Consider the following 21,257-nt stretch of genomic DNA (forward strand, 5'->3'; position numbering starts at 1 on the left):
TATGTCACCTCCCCAGTACCTAAACACTGCTTGGTACAGAGCAAGCAGTAAAAAAATATTTGTTAAGTTAATGAATAAATGAATGAACAAAGGAAAGGATCCTGGACCAGAGTGGACTCAACATGGGCAAAGGGAATTAAAGGAATAATCAGTAAGTAAAGTAGGAAGATTGGCTAGCTGTAGAGATTGAGGAAAAGGAGGAACTCAATCTTAACTGCTTGGTAGCTGGCGTGGGTGACTAGATACATTACTGATATATGGGAACACTCTTCGTGAGGAGTGGAAAGATGATGAATTCAGTCTTGCACATGCAGAGTGTGAGGTACCTAGTGCAATACCCAAGTGAAGATGTCTAATCCAGAGCAGATATAAGGATGTAGATAGAGATTTAGGAGCTGTATCTTTTAGATTGAATACCACAGAATGGAGAAGTATGTTTGGGTTCATTCAGGAATCACAATTTACCAATGGACAGTCACAAATGGTTATAAATAATCTAAGCATGCAGTAACCTGATCCTGATGGGTGGTTTGTCTTATAGACTAGTGAAAGGCTACTACAGAGTTTTTTATTTTGAGAAGGGAAATTGTCTTGTCCCTCCTTTGCATGCTAAGTGGAATATCTCAGGTGAAGCAGCTGACATACTGTGTATGCATGCCGTGCTGGAACGGCTTTATGATACACAGGATGCTCATTACAAGGCCCTAACCCAGATGATGAGAAATGCTGTAATAAGGAGGGCTCTTTTTATATGCCCACCCTCATCAAAGTAACCTTACTGCTACAAAATCAAGAAATGGTTCAAGAAGCTATAACAGATTTGCTGTCTCAGCTTCTCCTTATAGGTTTTACAGATGCTAAGAAAATTAGGATGATTCACAAGTGGGGGGGGGGGTGGACCACAAAGGGGATAGCAAAGGGATTCACCCCAGTAGGGTTGATTTTTAATAATGATTACTAAGGAATGGGATGGGAAGAGGGCTTGATAGAGTTGACCCAAAGATGTTAATGCAGTGCTACTAAAGGATGCTAAACCAATGGGAGTTCACACCAGTTCCCGAGCACTGAAGGGCCTAAACAAACCTGATCCATTTGCTCCAATTTGGAAGAATGTACAAAGACGGAAGGCAAAGATAATATTGAAGAAGAGTCTGTCCCCACTTCACTGGAGATGATGGTACCACAGATTAACCAGGATGAAGATTGACAAAATGGACAGAGTCCCTTAGTCTAACGCCAGCTGGCTACTAAAAGCAATATGCATATGTAAGAATGAATAACCTGGGAGTGAAGAAGAAAACCTTCTGACACTCCTTAATACAGAAGCCCAATGTGCTGTTTCCAAAACATTTTCAGGAGACTCAGTTAGACTGGAAAGATACAGGAATGTTAGGACTGATGGAATTAAGATAAAAGTTTGGAAGAGAATTAGAATATATGAACAAATGTTATGTGAAGTGACTATGTCTCCATTACATGAATTTATTATTGGGATAAATACTATATCTGATGGGGAATGTTTCCCATATCTAGTACTATAAAACATGAAATACCTAAATTTGCCCTTCAGCCAGGATTAACTGGAAATTCCAGATGGGTATATGCTAAATAGGCTCTAGCCTATAGAGGTTGTTACTTTGAAAGAATATAGAATACTTGATGGATAAAAAGAGATTATAGCTTAAATCAGTGACATGTTAGAAAATGAAGTGCTGATACAACAAATTTATTGTGTAATAGTCCTGTGTGACCTGTGAAAAAAGTGGATGACTGATGGAAACCAACAGCAGATTATGAGGCCTGAATAAAGAAAGTGGTGCGACCTATATCACCAGAAGTCCCTGATATGACATCAGCTGTACAAAGAATACAACAATCTAAAGAAGATCAGTACTCACTGTCTGATCTTAAAAATACCTTTTTCTTGATATCTATCAGAAAAGAGTCAATCACCACTTACTTTTACATGGGAAGGATCCAAATTTACAGGGATTGCTTCACTGCCTACAGGATCACCTGAATTCATCAGCTTACTATCATAAGTTGGTTAGGAGAGATATGGACTTGGTGTAGGTTTCCATTATGAAAAATGCACTGTATGAATGTATTATCAAAAAATGAAGAGCAAGCCAAGAACAATCTAAATATAGTGGTAACATACATGCTAACAGTGGTGGTTAGTAAATCCAGCAAAGATTCAAGGGCCTGCCCAAATGTTAAAGTTTTGGGAAACAGCCTGGGCAGAAGCCACTGCTGACATCGATAGGCAACTAAGTATAAATGGTTGTCCTTACCTACCCTAGAAACTAAAGAAACACAACACTTGGTTGGGTGTTTGTGATTACAGAGGGTAAATATTCTACATCTGGAAATATTGCTAAGTCCTATCCATTAAGCTATCTGAAAGGAGGCTATATTTAAATAGAGACATGAACAACAGTAGGCTATGTCTGACTACAAAATGCCTTAGTAGTCCAATCAATACCTTTAGGCTTTTATGATCCACACATAGATACGATTTTGGGAATGTCTGCCACTTAAACTCACGAAGACTGGAACTTATGGCAAAAGCCCATGATTGCTGCCCAGCAGTGACTGCTGGGATTTTGGACAAGAAAATTTCCAGATGCAGCAACATGATACATTTTGTTTAAAAGACATTGGCTTTTTATTGGTCATTAATTGAAACTGCCACCATGACTGAAGAAAATCTTGAAACCTGAGACACTCATAATGTTTTGGGTTACGTAGAAAATATTCTAATAAGGAAGGCAGTACTGAGAAAATTTTTTTTTTTTTTTTTTTTTTTGTTGAGTCAGAGTCTCACTTTGTTGCCCAGGCTAGAGTGAGTGCCGTGGCGTCAGCTTAGCTCACAGCAACCTCAGACTCCTCGGCTTAAGCGATCCTACTGCCTCAGCCTCCCGAGTAGCTGGGACTACAGGCATGCGCCACTATGCCCGGCTAATTTTTTCTATATAGATTTTTAGTTGTCCATATAATGTCTTTCCATTTTTAGTAGAGACGGGGTCTTGCTCAGGCTGGTCTCGAACTCCTGACCTTGAGCAATCCACCCGCCTCGGCCTCCCAGAGTGCTAGGATTACAGGCGTGAGCCACCACGCCCGGCCAGTACTGAGAAAATTTTTATAATAAAATGGAAATAGTTTATACAGGAACATCTACAAGAGGAACACAGGACATATTCATCATATTCACAAGCAGATAGCCTCTCATCTCATAGGACCAATTCTGGAGCCACCTGGAAAATTATTAAATCCTAGTGCCACATAGATAGTATCCTATTAGCAGCCCTGGTTGCCAAGCAAAAAGCTACCTGGGTTTACAGATGGAGGTTCCAAGGTGATAGACATCATCCTGTTTGGAAAGCTCCCATACTGTGACCAACTGATGGAAAACCTCTGATGGAAGAAGGTAAGAATAAATCAGCTCAGTAGGCTTAATGGCATACTGTCATCTTTAGAGTAACAGAAGACTCAGACAACAATAAGAGCCCGGAAGTTTATGTGCATTCTGTCTTATGGGTGGTAGTGAATGTCTTGGTCATAAAGTCAGACAGATGTGAAATGAAAAACTGGACTACTGAATACAACTGGACCTATAGCAAAAGTGCTGCCCGTAAGTATAAGGTATGGCACTATGGGAATTTAAGGGACTAATTAAAGTAGCACATGTTGATATACATCAAAAGAATTCCCTACCAGAATCAGAGGATGATTGGAACCAACAAGTGGTTACCTTCATGTGCTCACTCAAGGTAATTATATGGCCACAGGTGAACTGATCACCAGCATGTTTCTCTTGCACTCTCTAAGGCACAAAATGACAAGGAAGGTCCAATATACCAGTGAGAAAGACAGACTACACAAAACTATGAGGCAGATTCCCTAGGGTGAAGGTTCTGCACACACCTGGCAAGTAGACTATATTGGACCACTACCCCATTGCCCCAGGAGGCTACAATGAGCATGACAAGAATAGACACTTACTCTAACTGGGTTTTGCATACCTGGTAGTAGACACAAATATTCAAAACAATAAAAGGACTGGAGCAAAAAATATTGTACCCATTAGGAAAGCTGAGCTATATTTTTTCAGATCCAAAAAAATGCAGTTTATAATACATAATGTCCAACGATGGGCAAAGAAACAACACATCAAATGGACATACCACATTGCTTATCCTCAGAACAGAATGGAACAGGCAAGTGAAAACAGAAATTAGAGAATTAGAAGAAGCAATTGAAATATTTGTACCAAAAATGGTAGAAAATAAGCTTGAAGCTCTGACTCGAGTGGGGCAAAGGCAATATAAACATCTGTACCCCATAATATGCTGAAATAAAAATAAATAAAAGCAAGAAGGACTGGATTACAGGCCTTCACCAGCATGCATTCACTCTCAACACAAGGGGTACCAAAAGGGGTTCCCCACAAGTTAGGATTCCTCTGCTTTTTCAAGGAATCTGAGGAAGATGAAGTTGGATGCTAGTGTGACTATTCCATTCCTCCTCACATCACCTCAACACTGGTTCCCTACCTGATGAAGTAGTTCCAGGAGTAGGACTTGAATTGTGGGTGCCGGAAGCAGAGATAAACCCTAACAAGGAAACTGTAATTTTCCTTCAAATTGTTATGCCAAAATACATAATGGCCTGATGGGATGAATTATGCCATCTGGCAAAATTGGGGTTGACAGTAACTGCAGCTCTATCACCCAGTGGCCAAGATAGCTCCCGAGTTCTGTATCTGTGTAACGTTCCCCTATATGAATGAGAATATACTGAAGGGGAAGCACTTGCGAGACTCATATTGCTATCGGCACACCATGTCCCTTCCAAGGGTGGAATATTTGGGTTAAAATAAACGACAAATGGAAAGAAGAAACAGTAGCTGAAGGTATATGAATGAATAAACAGGTATGCAATGATGGAAATTTAATACTACACTGGTGCTTTGCGGGAGTTTCAGAGAAAGAGAACAATACTGTGTCTTTGAACAACATACCAGACACCTGAAGGGGGCAAGCCATATGTTTGTCAAGACCACCTTCACTCTGGAACCTGATTAGGTCTAATAATAACCTGAAAATGGTGGTTAATTTTGTCTGTCAACTTTACTGGGCCACATTGCCCAGATATTTGGTCAAACATTATCCTGGATGTTTCTGGGAGGATTTTTTTGTATGAGATTAACATTTAAATCGGTGGACTTAAGTAAAGCAGACTTCCCTACATAATGTAGGGTGGGTCTTAGTCAATCAGTTGAAGGCCTTAATAGAATAAAGGCTAACTTTCCCAAGCAAGAAGGAATTCTGTCAGCAACTGCCTTTGGACCCAAACTGTAACTCTTCCCTGACTCTCCAACCAGCCAGCCTCCCCCATCAGATTTTGGACTCATTGGCCTCCACAATACATACCAATTCCTTAAAATAAATGTCTTATATATATGTGTATGTGCATATACACATACACACATATCCTACTGGTTATGTTTCTCTGAAAAACTCTGACTACCCATCTAGCCTTAGTATGGGGGACCACCCCAACACATCTTATAAAGATAGAAAACTATATTAAATATTAAGGGAAATAAAGTATTATATATGCTATAAAAGAATTACTTTAGAAGTACATATGAGACACAACAGAGAGAGAGAGAGGTCATTCTATCCCATGTGGATCAGAGAAAACTTTCTTAGAGGTTGAACTAAGTTTGAAAGATGAATAAATATTCTGCAAGCAGATGGGCGGGGGGTGGTGAAGCAGCATCCCTGGCACCAAATGCTCTCTGCATGAGTAGAGGCCTAGAGATATAAAACAGCATGACATACTAAAAAAATACAAGTAGGTTTATATAGCTCAAGCACACAGCGAGTAGGGACTGGGGCAAGAGAGGAGGCAAGTGGTGAAGCTAGAAAAATATAAAAAGGCCAACTTATGAAAGGTCTGGTATGAGCAGGCAAGGAGCTTGAATTCCATTTTGTAGAGAAACATAAAGGTTCTAAAAACATACCAGCTTGATCACAGTTGTAGCTTTAAAACATACCTCTGACAGCATGTTAAGGAAAGGTTCAAAGAGATGAAAATGGTGAGAGTGAATCAGGAATGCAAGAATCGACTACATCGGAGGCAAGTGTCTTAGTCAGCTTGGGCTGCCATAACAAAATACCATAGACTAGGCGGCTTAAAAATAACAGAAACTTATTCTTGCAGTTCTAGAGGCTTGGAAGCCCAAGATCAAGGTGCCGGGCAATTTGGGTCCTGGTGAGGGCCCTCTTCCTGGCTTGCAAACAGCTACCTTTTTGTTACATCTGCACATGGCCTTTCCTTAGTATGTGTACATATACAGAGAGAGATCTCTTTCTTCCCCTTCTTCCCCTTCCCATAAGGACAGCAATCTTGTAAGATTAGGACCTTACCCTTATAACCTCACTTAACCTTAATTACCTCCTAAAAGCCCTATCTCAGAATACAATTGTATTGGATGTTAGGGCTTCAACATAGGAATCTGGGGAAGACACAATTCAGTCAGTGGCAGTAAAAATTACCATAGTCAAGTCCAGAGATGATACAAATCTAAACTAAACCAAAAGCAGTAAAAATGGAGAAAAATGTGATGCCAAGAAGGCAAAATCACAAGACCTACTCACCAGTTAAACATAAAGAATGAAAAGAGAATGAAGTTTCAGATTTAAATAACTGGATTAATGTCAGTACTATCCATTTAAACATGGAAGCAGATAAACAGCCTGGCAGAACCCCAGGGGCTTCAGATTCTGAAAATGCAGGTCTAGTGACAAGCAGAAGTGAGAAATCAAACTGAAAACAGAAAGATTACTGAAGATCTATCTACTGAAATCTCAATCATCACTCAAGGGTCTGAGACTTGATTTTCCCCTACTTCCAAGCTAATCAGCCTATTATGGTTTCATGTATGCTGGCAACAGACCCAAGACTTTTAGGTCAGAGACAAAGGAGTCTATTAATCATGGCACAGCATCAGCCTATTTTTATTGGTTCCGTGGACCCCAACTTCCTTGGGGATAATATGATATGAGTCCAGATGTATGCTGTACACACAGTTGTTTGTGTGTTTGTGTCGAAGCTGAGGAATACCAAGCTTGGGAGCCTACCATTTTACAGCAAGCTGTTAGCAAGCCTGCTTTGTACCAGAGAAAGATATTCCCTTATTCTTCAAAAATTTTCACTACAAACACAACCCTGAGAAATGGTTCAGGTAAAAATCAGTCAGGGCCTTGCATTCTTGGCATACCCAGTAAGATATGTAGGAACATAAGAGACTCATGGAGGACTGTCTCTAACAACACTCATCTACCTATTTCATCACCTCCGTGACTCCAAATGCAGTACAGCCAGAAGGCCCGGCATTTATGCCCCAGGCAAAATAATGCATAAAATGTCTCTAAAAAAGTGGAACAAACTATTTGGAGACAACTCAAGTGCTAGAATGGATGTTTTTACCCTAGAAAAAAGTTTTCCAAATTCTAGTATTGGAAAGTTCCAAAAAAAACAGTACTGTCCAAGATTACTAAAGTGAAGCCTGCCAGTGAACTATCCCCATTCACATACAAGAACCGCCTTCAAGTCTCCTATAACCTTCTTTTTTTTTCATAATATTTAATTTTGAAAATTTTCAAACATACAGAAAAGTTGAAAAATGGTACAATAAACAACTTTACACCTACCACTTTGATTGAACAACTGTTAACATTTTGCCATATATGCTTTTTTTTATTTCTGTGTTTTTTCTCTCTTTTAAAAGAAGCACTTAAAAATAACTTTCAGGCATCATGACTTTCTCTCTAAATAGTTTACATCTATCTCCCAAGAATAAGAACATTTCCCTACATAACCATAATATCATTATCTCACTTAAGAAAATTAACAATTCTTCCCCAATCATCCCTAAAATGCATAAGTATTTTTGTTTTATATTACTAGTTTTTAAACCAAAATCCCATTAAACTTAACACATTGCATTTAGTTTTTATATCTCCTTGGTCATTTTCATATACAACAATCTCCCTGATCTCCAACACAAACATCTTAATATTTTATAATGACATTCACTTTTTGATGAGACCAGGCCAATTTGTCTTTTAGTATGTCCCATGCTCTAGATTAGCCTGGTTGTGTCCTTTTGGTGTCATTTAACTTTTCAGCTATCACCTGTCTTTCATGAAAATTAGAAGATAAATCTAAAGATCTGATTAGAGTCGGTTTTAATTTATATATAACAAGAATATTCACAGTCAATGCTGTGTGCTTCAAACTGCATCACGTCAGAAAACACATGTCAGATTGTTCTGTTACTAGAGGTATTTTGTTCACTTAGGTAAAGTACTAACAGCTAGATCACTATTTTAAGGAACATATTTTTCACTTTACAATAGCAAGAAATCTGTGAGGTGATACTGTGGTACTGTGCAAATATTCTCTTCCCTCACATCCTTTCAGCTAAAGGAATTAGCAACCATTAATGATACTTATCTGAATTATTTCATTGAAGAGTGGCTACTGGTTTTCTATTACTGCTGTAACAAACAACACAATTTAGCATCTCACAATTTATAAATCAGAAGTCTGGGCTAGTTCTATTGGTTTCTCTGCTCCAGGCTTCAGAAGGCCAAAATCAAGATGTTAGTCAGCTGGGGTCTTATCAGGAAGTTCTGAAAAGAGTCTGCTTTCAAGATCATTCAGATTGTTGACAAAACCCAGTCCATTAAAGCTGTAGAACTGAGATCCACACTTCCTTGCTGGATGTCAGTTGAGGGACACTCTTAGCTCCTAGAAGGCTCTCTCTCTGGTCCTTCCTTACACATGGGCCCCTACATCTCAGTGCCAGCAATAGCGCATGGAATCCTTTCATTCTTGGAATCTCTTTGGCTTCTGCTGTTACATCTCTGTAACTGACTCGTCTCCCTTCCACTTCTGCTTTTAATGGCTTCTGTGATCCTACTGGGTCCACCTGGATAATCTAGGATACTGTGGTTTGGATGTGGTTTGTCCCCACCAAAACTCACGTAGAAATATAATGGCCAATGTAATTGTGTTGAGAGGTAGTACCTTCAGGGGGTGATTAGGTTGTTAAGATAGATTTATGTCTTTCTTGTGAGACTGGCTTAGTTGTTGAGGGAATGAATTAGTTATGGCAGGAACGGATTAGCTCTCAGGATAGTAGGTTGTTGTAAAGGGAGTGTGCCTCTCCCATTTTTGCCCTTTTGGCATTGCCTACTTCCCTTTTCACTTCTCTGCCTTGTTATGATGCAGCACGAGGCCCTCACCAGAAGCCAAGCAGATGCCAGTGCCACGCTTCTTGGGCTTCCCAGACCCCAGAATCATAAGCTGGGAAATTACCTAGTCTCAGGTATTCCGTTATAATAACACAAAATATACTAAAACAAAAAGTTGATACTGAGGAGTAGGGTGTTGTTATACAGATAACTGAAAAAATGGAAGCAGCTTTAAACCTGGGTGATGGGTAGCAGCTGGAAGAATATGGAGGAACAGGCTAGAAAAAAAGTGTATTGCCATGGACAGAGAATTAAGGGTAATTCTGGAGAAGGATCAGAAGATGAAAACACTAGGGAAAGTCTAGAACTTCTTAGAGACTGGTTAAGTGGTTGTGACTAGAATGATAATAGAAATATGGACAATAAAGGCCATTCTGATGAGGTCTCAGATAGAAACAAGGAATATCTTACTAGTAACTGAAATAACAGCCATCTTTATTATACAGTAACAAAGAACTTGGCTGCACTGTATCCATGCCCTAGGGCTTGGTAGAAAGCATAACTGAAGAGTGATGGAATAGTCTATGTGGTGAAGAAAATGTCTAAGTAGCAAAGCACTCAGGCTGCTAACTGCTTGTAGTGAGCTGACAGAGAAAAGGGAAGCAGAGTGGAAAATTTCAGAAAATTCCAGCCTGGCCATGTATATGATAAAGAATCAAAGAGGAGAGGAAAGGAAACCAAGGTGTGGCCCAGAGACAATTAACAAAGGAGATTAACATGGCTAAAAGGGAGCCAGGTGATAATCATCAAGACAATGAGTAAAAGGCCCCAAAGGCATTTCAGAGATCTTTGAGGCTGCCCCTCAAGTGTTTGCTCCTTAAATTCCAGCACAGCACTCCTCAGCCTTCCCAGGTGTGGCTCCACCTGCTGCTCCAAAAGGTACAAACAGTACACCTTGGTGGCACCATGCTATGGCTCAAGTGAACCCAGATACAGCTTGTGCCAACACTCTGGAAGGCACAGCCATAAGCCATGGCACTGTCCACATGGTGCTGACTCTGCAGATACACAGAGTGTGTGGGCTGTGGGGTCATGGCAGCTTCCATCTAGATTTTAAAGAATAGAGGAGGGGGAAAAAATGTATCACTCTGCCTGGGAGTCCAGGCAGAAACCTGCTGCAGGGGTGGAGCCGCCATAGACAGTCTCCACTAGCATGCCTAGTAGAGCCGTAGCAGCGAGGCCACCATCATCAAGATCCCAGAATTGTAGAATCACCAGCCGCATGTAACGCCAGCCTGGGAAAGCCATAGACACTAGCTGCAACCCCAACCCAAGAGAGAAGCCATGTGGGCTCCACCCAGCAAACCCTTGCGGGCAGGACTTCCCAAGGCGCTGGGAGCGCACTGCCTATCCCAGTATGTCCAGGAGGTGGCACATGGAAGGATTATTCTGATATTTTAAGATTTAATGTCTGCCCTGCTGGGTTTCAGACTTGCTTTGGTCTGGTTACTCCTTTCTTTCTGCCTCTCTTTGCCCTTTTAGAATGGGAATGTTCACCCTATGCCTGTCCTGCCACTGTATTTTGGAAATATGTTTATTGTTTTTTCATAGGTTCACAGCTGGAAGTAGTTTGCCTTGAGCTTCAGATGAGACTTTGGACTTTGAATTTTGGGGCTAGTGATGGAATGAGATAAGACTTTTGGGACTATTAGAATGAAATGATTATATTCTGCATGTGAGAAGAATATGAGTTTTTGGAAAACGGGTGGAACACTAAGGTTTGGACGTAATTTGTCCCCAGCAAGACTGCCATTTAAATTTAATTGCCAATGTAAAGGTATTGGGAAGTGGTACCTTTAAGAGACGAATAGGTTGTTAAGATCGACTAATGTCTTTCTCTCGAGACTGAGTTCTCTCAGGAATGGATTAGTTCTTGTGGGAATGCATTAGTTCTGAGGAGAGCAGAGGTTGTTACAAAGAGAGTTTGCCCCTCATGGTTTGCCCTCTGGCACACCTGCTTCCCTTCCATTTCTCTGCTATGTTATGATGGCAGCATGAGGCCCGCACCAGAAGCCAAGCAGATGCCACCATCATGCTTCTTAGACTTCCTGGCCTCCAGAATCGTGAGCCAAATAAACCTCTATTCCCTACAAATTATCCAGTCTCAGGTATTCTGTTAGAGCAACACAAAATGGACTAAGACATGGGATAATCTTCTCATGTTCAGGTCAACTGACTGGTAACCTTAATTATATGTGCACAGTCCCTTCACGGTAGTACCTAGGTTCACGTTTAATGAAATAAGCAGGAAAATGAAATTTAAGGAATATTTAGAAGTACGCCTACCACTTGGAGCAAAATGGTGGTTTTACTAATTCTATCAAATTCTTTGCTTTCATCAGCCTGTATCCTTTGACAAAGAACATTCCTTCTTCACCTGCAAATGAACTACGGTAACTCGTTAAAAGGCCAGCTGCTTAATTCTTTCTCGTTGATTACCAATTTTCAGATAATTTTCATCTGAAAATGGCAAATTGGCTGTATTTTAAAGGATTATGGAATCGTGACTTTATTTGTTAAATGTTTTATAATTAATTAGAACCCTCATTCAGTTTTATCCTCAAATTGTCCCAATATTAGTTCCTCTATCCTTTTCACACGCTTCCATTAGACTGGGTACTTGCTTTCTGGCAAATCATGTCCTAGGCTCATCTTATCTTGTCCCAGTTCCAAATCTGGAAACAGCCTTTTATCCAAGGAGCTCTAGCTCCTTTTACTAAGCAATGCATTTGGAAACCAAAATCTTATCACTAGGTGGACTCATTGCCACTAGGGAGACAGTACTTCCAGGATCTTTCAGTGAGTAGGACTAGGAAATATATTTTTAAAATATGATGAGTTTATAATGATATTCCCAAATTTAATTATAAGGGGTTTCCTTAAATGCTTTGATTTTATGTTCATACATCTTTAATCCTGAAAATCTTGGTTCATAATTACATTTACATATTTATTTGCTTTAATATACAATATTCATAAAATTATTTCAAAATTATTATACCAATATCACTATAGTGATAGTAAAACCACTAAGTTAATTTTAACATTACATTCCACTGGCTATTCTTTTTATCCTTGGGACATATCCAACAAGAAGTACAAAGTATTGTATCCAAAACATTTGAAATAATTTTTTTCTCTGCTTGGTTATGTTTTCAACTAGATATACAATTAGGCTCATGTGTTTTCTTTTCAATTTTATGTTTTTTTTTAACATATCAAAATGTGTATATGGTCCAAAAATTGAAACTATATGAAAAAGTATAATACTAGAGAATTCACAATGCCATCCCTTCATCCCACTCCTCCACCTTCCCCTTAGATAAATGTTATTACTAATTTTGAGTTTATCCTTCTGGCTCCCAAAAATAAACGAACAACAAATATGTGTATTTCTTCCCCCTCCTTTCTCTTACAAAAGGGCAAATGAACATGTAATTTCATTAAGACACTGGCAATTTCTCCTCTAAAGGAATTTATTTTACACTCCCACCAGCAACATATGAGAGGTCCTGTTTCTCTACAGCTTCATCTATTAAATGAAGTTAAACATTATGAGTGAAGTTAAACATAATTTCATATGTGTAAAGAATATTTGCATTTCTTTCACTGTGAACTGCTTATTCATGCCTTTTACTCATTGTTGAGTTTTTTTAAGTTTGGGTTTTTTGGGGTTTTTTTTTTTTTTTGGTCTTTTTCTTCTTAGTTTTTAGAAAAGCAAGTAGTCTTTGGATGCTTCCTAGCTATCTGATTAGACAAGATACTCAAGGTTCGTAATATTCACTTCTTGCCCCAGAGGAATCACACATTTCCTCAAAGAACTCAGGTTGTCTTAATGGGAAACAGAACTTAAAAAATGCAATCATTGCTACTAGGTTGGTATTTCAAGACCATAATCAGTGCTAATGGGTTGGTAGGTTTTATTTCATTTTTTGCATTTAGATCTCTGATTCATTTGGAGTTCATCCTGGTGTACATCTTGATGAAGATCAAATTTTATATTCTTATAGATAATTATCTATCAATTACTAAAAGTCCCTTTTCCCCCATTGATTTGATTTCACCTTTCTGTTAAGGTGAACTTATAGTTCCATGTGTATTTGGGTTTTCTGTGTATCTCAGAAATTGGCATTCTGTTCAGTTGGTCTGTGTGTCTGTTCATATGTCAATGCCCCATTTTTTTAAGTGGCTTAGAGTTTTTCTCAATCACAGAAAACAGAAAATTATTGCAGTGACTATTTTTTAAATTCGCAGATGTCTAATTACTAATACCATCCTAGATTTAATATTCCATTTGTAGGAATGGATACTAGAGAGAGATGGAAGGCAATGGAGTCTGCTAACCAACTCTGGGCCAATGGTCATTTTTTCATCTCTGCTACAGAAAGATAAGCACGATGTAAGTAATAATAAATAGACAGAGAAGGGAGAGAGAAACAGAAAATTAAACCTTTATAATATCAATAAAGATAAATTTTAAATCTTCTTAAACAATGCAGTTCTATTTTCTTTCCATGCTCCTAACATTTGTATGATACATTAAAGAGCATAAAATGATATATTTACCTATCTTATTCTTCACAGCAGTACAAATAATTTTATTCTCATTTTACAGTAGAGGCTTGCAAATATTATTTTCCTAAATTCACACAGATATGACCGAGCCAGAGCTAGGATTCAGATCTTCTGATGATCAATATGAGATGCATGAATTTCACATTATATGAAGGTATTATACACAGATAATCACAGTGTACTTAAATATTTGAGTGTTAAAATAATGATAATTTATATCATTCTTCCTTAATTTAAGTTGTTCTTCATTTCAAATACCTGAAAATGGCCATTGAAGAAATCCTGTAAGATACTACTGGCCTACATTTTTTAATAAATCTCATTTTATAAAAAAAGTACAATATTTTTCAGTAATTTTCCACTATTTCAGAAGACATATATTACTAATTTAAGATCAGAGAAAAAAAAAATTATGCCCTTAATTGTTTTTGTAAGTGTGATCCTATCCATTAATAAAGAGCCGAGCTCTTAAGACTACCTAATTGCTGCTAGTCATTTCCTACTCACATTGATAATTAATTCTTAAAGAGGATATCAAGACATTTATCAAAGAAAATGCAAAAACAAAAATTAGGCAAGAAAATAAAATCTTTCATTGTAATTACTTCTGGATTATAAATTCTCCATTTAATCATAATTCAGTATTGACATGAAAGAGATCATTGAGAAAATTTCACAAGTCATGTGCTATTCCTACCATCCTTTCTAGTTTTTCTCTGGATTTAACAGAAACATTTCTTGGCATTCAACTCTCTCTCTCTCTTTCTCTCTCTCTCTCTCACACACACACACACACACACACACACACACGGATGCTAAAGACTTCTACTTTGAAAATAACCCTTTGACATCACTTTCCCACCTCCTTAAGCCAATAGTATCTTTCTAAATTTAGAGAAATCATCCAAACTTATTAAGGGCTATGTATTTTTTAAAGCTATATAAGGATAGTATAAAAATATATACATATTAGCAAAAGCATTTGTTTGACTATAAAAATGTAACTGTGTGAACGTAAAGAGTATTCTTTTGTATATTATGGCACTGCATTCTAAAAACAAACTGACATCTCAGTTTATTTTACTTACACAATAAGTTTAATTTACATAGAAATGATAGAGCATTTCAGGAGCAAGTCTTAAAAACAATTTCTGCTGAATGACTGCTATAATAATCTCCTTAAGAAAGAAATAAACATAAACTAAAACAACAGTTGTGAAACATATATAGTAGCTCTCAGCTAAAGAGAAAACTCGATATTCAGTAGGAAAATGCTAAAAAAAAAAAAAAAAAACAGAAGGGGTTTTCATTTAGATTGCTGGCTGAAGTCAAAATGTGTTTCCTTAAACTTTCAATCTTAAGCATATCAAGAGCTGTTTATTAAGGTAGGCTCTCAGGCAGTAAACACAAATTTGCACTATCTTCTGAATTTTCCCCTATGACCACCGATGAGAAGACAGCAGAGTTTCATAGTGCTTCTATGTTCAGGACGTGGTAAGACTCTTTCCACAGGTTCTTGCTTAATGGAACGAGAAACCTTATTGGTAACATAAAGCACTAAGTTATTTCCAGAATTTAAATACAAAGGCTTATTTGTTTTTTAGGAACTATGGACAGTTATATAAGAACTTATGTTTTCCTGAATTATAATGATAAAAGTCTGAAGTTTGACTATGAAGGTTAAAATTTTCCAATGGATTATGCCCATATACATCTAGTCTATTTTTATCAAATATTATGAACTAGATCTCAAATAGAAATAGAAATAATTAAAAATTGTGTAGCTTTACAAACAGGAAAATTATTATTTCCCTTTCTTCCAATAAGAAAATACACATATTTATGTTTAAATTCCTAACATTAAGAAATTCTCTAAAATGCATAGATCCAAAATTTATAGTAAATAGTTTACATAAGTGTACCACATTTATTATTCAACAAATATCATGAAAACTCAGTTTCCCTCAAATTTCTTAAAAAACATGCATTAAAAATAATGTAATACAGGGTGATAAGTAGCATAGAGGAAATATAGTAAACTCATGACTTTATTAACATTTTCTTTTTTTTACTCTAATTTCTTATTTACTTTTAAGTCTTGCTAAACGGCATTCATGTTTAATGTCACCTTAAATCATTTTTTGTATAAGACAAGATAGAAAGAAACATAGAATGGGAAGAAGGGAAATGAGAAGAAAGAAAGATTGTAGCAGAAGAAATGAGGGAATTATTCCTAAAGGAGGAGACATCTGAGCTAAAACCAGAAGGCTGGTAGAGATGTGTTATTGTGATGAGAGGAAGTGTATTTCAAAGGCAGAAAACACTGTAAAAGTAGAAGGTGTAAATGAAGAATAGTAAATTGGTTAAATTTAACTTGAAGGCATGGCTCAGAAATAGAAATTAAGGAGTATTAATGAAAAGACAGGCCCCCAGATGCATTATCCTACTATCATAAACTCCAAACAAACTAATTCACTATAATGAAAACTATGTCTTCATTGACATATGACTAGAACTCATACAATTCACTCCTAAGATGTACGAAATGAAATTTAATTAATAATCCTCAACAGTGAAATTAACATTAAAACAAACATTCTAAACATGATATGAGAAACAAGATGGTATGAAACAAATACTGTAACAACCAGATTTTCCCTCTCCAACCCCTGGGTCTTTTGTTGTGCTGAGTTTTATATTAGGAAAGTATGTTTACTTTTGATTGATGTATTGAGGAGGAAGAGGGAATGGTAGTTAAAGCTGAGGGGTTCACTGATCTAAATTTAAGAAACACTGCATTAAAAGTTAAGTGCTGTGATTTTGGGTGATCACTTAGGGTTAACTTGATCGTAAACACAAATGTGAATGCAGGCACAGGTGGTAGTAATATAGATAATACTGAGTAATATGCTCTCTCCATATAAATAATCATCAAAGTGAAAACTGAAAATATTTGATTTCTATGGACTAAGGTCCAGTAAGAATAAATCTGTGACCCTCCATAAATCCAAAGAATTGGTATAAGATCCTACAAGAAATAAATCATTTTCACATGGACTGATCTAATAAGACATACTACCTGGATATAGATGATGTTGGAGGATGCAAGTTGATAGTGTAAAAGATGCAGATGCCGAAAAGGACAAGGTACGTTTGGAGAATAGCAACCTGTCCATGTAAGCTGGTGCAAATGACTTATGGAAAAGAGTAAAATGTAAGCCCCACTTAAAGAATAGATACTAACTCCTCTCTAAGGCCATTATGATATAGTTATTCTGTAATTAGAATGTTACCAGTTTGCAACATATAATTCAAGTGGAAATGGGAAAGTTTTTGCTTAATGTGCAACAGAAATTATTCAGGGCATTGACTATATTTAAGTTATCAAGGCTGGAGAACACTATCAAGAAATGGGAAGGATCTTAAACTGTCAGATTTTACACTGCTTGCAAGCTAACAAGTTAGCCTGCACAGTTTCATGGATGCTTCCAGGAGACACCAGACTCCTGGGTCAGAAAAAAATGACTTTACACTAAGCAGGGTACAGAAGGCAGCATGAGCTTCATGTTTTCATCTGTTCCTCCTGCCCCTCAAATCACAAAGAGGCAGTGCAGACAGGCCCAGGTGGATGTTGAACATGCAGTAGGATTGCATCACAATTGAGGAACCTCAAATTTAGGAAATCCAATCTTATAAGGAGACTGCTAGAAAACCTGCTTTCCTTTGCCATCAGTGGGGAAGCGAGGAGTATTATCTTTATTATGTTGGACAGCAAATAAATCTGCCCACTACCTTGGAGGGAGACACAATCTCTATCTTCAAAGCCTGTTTCCTTTACAAATTTCCTTGAAGAAATAGTCCAGAACACAAGCTGTCAAAGCCTTTGCTCAGAGACACACAGAAATTCAAGAGATCCAAGAATTGTCTCCCAGCAAATTATATATTCTTTATGCTATTATTTATGTTAGCATATATTCTTTATGCAAGTATCTAACCAAGTAGTTCATTTTTACTACTTTAATAAAAAGCCAAAAAGGAATATAGAAATTTCAACTTTTCCTTAGAAAAGTAAAGTACCTGTCTAGTTATCACACTAAACAAATGTGTCCATATGCATTTTATTAAAAATAAAGACTTAATATAACATAGAATGAGTGAAACTTTTGGCTTTATCAAAACATTCACCTTGATGACAAATGACATTTTCAAAGGTTCCTATAAGTGGTACCATGTGAAGTACCTAATGTTCACAAGGCTTAATCCTTTATCAAGTCAAAGGTAAGTATGTTAGTTTCAACTTATTAGCCAAGTATCAATCTTTTTCATGTAAATATACACTTAAAAGAACACTTATTCCTCCTGGCACAGTGGGGAATTCAACCTCTTAAAAACATTTTTAAAAATTTAATTAAAATTTGGCATGAATTTATATCCCTATAGAATGACTCAATACAAAATATTAAGGTCATGGGAAAGACTTGTTTGTCTACAAACAGAAACTTTTTGTTTTTCTGTTGGTGAAGGAAAGGTGGTTTATTCAAGTGCTTGCGGCCTGAGGGGATGGCAGACGATTATCTCAAAGACCACCTCATCTCTGTAAAAACAGAAACTTTTAAATTGAGAATATGTTTCTAACATAACCACTAAAAATAATCAAACAAAAAAAACCCAAAAACCTTTTTTAAATCTCTTTTTGTAGAAAGAGTGCATGAACTGCTGCATCTTCAAAACCTTTATTCTGAGTATTTAAAATTGGGAAAAACAAAGTTAAAGAAGTGTATGTGACATACCTCTCCTAGAGCCTCGTATCTTTTCTGGTTCCATCTGTGCAAGTCTTCCCGGTAGTTAAAAACAAATGGTTCCCCAGTTTTTATGTGTCTTAACTGCCCCTCTAAGAAGATAAACAAACAGTACTGCTGTAATTCAAAGTACATTTACAATAATATAAACAGTACAACCAATAGTGTCTGATAAGAATTTAAAATAACTTTGTCAGAACAGTTTATTTGTTTAGATCTTTTTTCCTTCAAATGCCCGTATGATGCAAACATATAAATATTGTAAAAGAATGATCCCTAAGTACTCAAAGGCTATTCTTGATCTTCATCTCTGTAAGAGATTGTTAAGATCTTCATCTCTTAACAATATTTTGAGGCCTAGCATGTGTAAAGATCTCTACTAGCTCTAGCTATTGTCATGAACATGGTCACAGTACTCAAGAAGCTGAGGGGCTACCTGAGGTAAAAAAGCATAAATGTTAAAAGGTTAAGCAATTTCAGGAAGTTAAACAAACAAGAATGATGTAGGTCAACAATCTAAAAACTGTCCCAGGCCATCCATGTAGACAATAAAGTCTAGAATGATTTTAGAAAAATGAAAAATCCCTAATGGCTAGAATAAGTTCAGAAGGTTTCAGTGAGATTTCTTAAGGTAGGCTTGAAATATGGGTAGGATATATGGAAATTGGAGAAAGGCAATGAGCTAACAAAGGTTTGGACTGTCAAATCAGACTCACAAAATCAGAGATCTTCACTGATACTGAGTAAGCTTTACTACTAATTCCAAGGGTACAAGTCATCAAGCGGCATAAGCAAAGCAGGTAGAGGTCTGGAACATCCTGGCATTTCCCCCAGGTCCCTTCCTCTCACTGGATAGCACTTTCTGGCTCAGAGAAGGTGAGGTCTCTCAAGGAGGCATACAGATGCCCTCACAAATTGGTGAGCGTTTGGGTCATAAATATTTCCATTTCCATAAGAGTTGTATTGCTTATGTGACATTCTTTAAAGAAATATTTCTCATATATCCAAAGGACTGTATGTTCCTTTACCATGAGCAACGTTAAACAAGTCATCCTGCTCAAAGTATTACACAGATAATGACCTCTCCTCATAGCAAATATTAGTCCTTATTTACTAAATCAGTTAAACATCACCATATTTACAAGTAGAAAAGACCAAGCCACCTGTCTCCAGGACAAGACTCTTTACCCAGGGGTATCAGGAGAGAAATGGAGCACAGGTCTATTGCTTTAACCCTTCTTCCCCTCCAGGCAACAAATATTACTACTTGAACACACACTGGCATAAAAATCCTTTATTAAAAAAGTACAAAAATTAATGTAAAAGATCAAAGTTTCTAGGATCTTCTGTTTAAACTCACCTAAAATCCTAGTACACAGACTGTCACTATAATTCCTAATACCTATAACTGATGTTGTAAATGGATATCCACTAATACAATGATGACAGAGAATCAAGTCAGTTGATAAAGAGCAACACACAGAGAACTACAACTCAAATGTTACCTATCCTGTAATAGGATATCTATCCCTTAAACTACCCTTCAAGTTTAACAGTGTATTAATAATTCAATGAATTATGATTCTTTATTCCAGAAACATCTTGCAATCTAGCGTATGTTCCTCTACATCCCAAGTGTAAAGGTTATTTTATTCAAAATCTAATTAATAAATTTTAAAACAAGGATTTTGCCTGAAAAATCATGGAAAATCGCTTTAAAATGTAACAGATAATTATTGCCAGTCATTTCATTTTAAATAACATGTGAAACAGTAGCATCTTTCTATATAATTTAATTAGGAGTTCCAATTGGATACCAGGGAGTTGAACACTCAAGGTTGAAATGCATATGCTGAATCAAATTCATGTCCATTAGTTTACCTGACTTGACAACTATGGGAAATTGTTACTTCGTGACACTTCACTTGAGTGAAGGATTTCACCATGCAAGGATAAGTCATTATTTCTCAAAAGAAATACATAAAACATTCTAGCTGGCCTTGAAAAGTGGCAAATAATATCAGTTTTATAATTCTATTAGCATTGTTAAATAAATTTGCATATAGCATATCACACTTACTTTCATTAAAAGCATATTCAAATCCTTCCAGGGTATCAGGAAAATCAAGAGGTGGCTCATCCTTTTTCATTAGTTCATCCAAATCTATTCTAGATAATAAATCTAGAAAAGAATAATATAAAAATTAGTTATATTCATTTTAATAGTTAATAAAATATATTTAAAATTATTTTTAATATTATTTTGTCTTACTAGACTAATTTTTATGCGTTGCTTTAACTGATGATATTATTAAATTTTTAAGTTCCCAAAATACTATATTATGATCAAGTACAATATCAACATAAGCACTTTCAAAATCATAATTCTCAAAACAATCCCAATTCAGATTCTATTAGCTACTATATTAAATTATTAACTTCCTTCAAAATAGACAGCTGTTAATTTGTACCGTATTAACCTTATTCTGTAGTTTAAAAGTTTCAGATATTAATATGACTTTTAAAAGGTCATTAAATATTACATATAACT

At 36.7% G+C, this 21,257-nt stretch overlaps 1 protein-coding gene across 1 annotated transcript in view; it reads right to left on the reverse strand.

The window, feature by feature from the left end:
- The window catches only part of ARB2A (ARB2 cotranscriptional regulator A), a 409,566-nt gene that overhangs the window by 349,596 nt on the left and 38,713 nt on the right, over window positions 1-21,257 (reverse strand). Inside the window, exons 2-3 of the mRNA XM_069492020.1 lie at window positions 20,787-20,888; window positions 18,698-18,798 (exon numbers count right to left, since the gene is read on the reverse strand). Of these exons, the coding sequence (XP_069348121.1) occupies window positions 18,698-18,798; window positions 20,787-20,856 (171 nt within the window). The 5' untranslated portion in view covers window positions 20,857-20,888. The remainder of the gene's footprint in view (window positions 1-18,697; window positions 18,799-20,786; window positions 20,889-21,257) is intronic.

The sequence above is a fragment of the Eulemur rufifrons genome, chromosome 17 (assembly GCF_041146395.1).
Source record: "Eulemur rufifrons isolate Redbay chromosome 17, OSU_ERuf_1, whole genome shotgun sequence".
Lineage (NCBI taxonomy): Eukaryota > Metazoa > Chordata > Mammalia > Primates > Lemuridae > Eulemur > Eulemur rufifrons.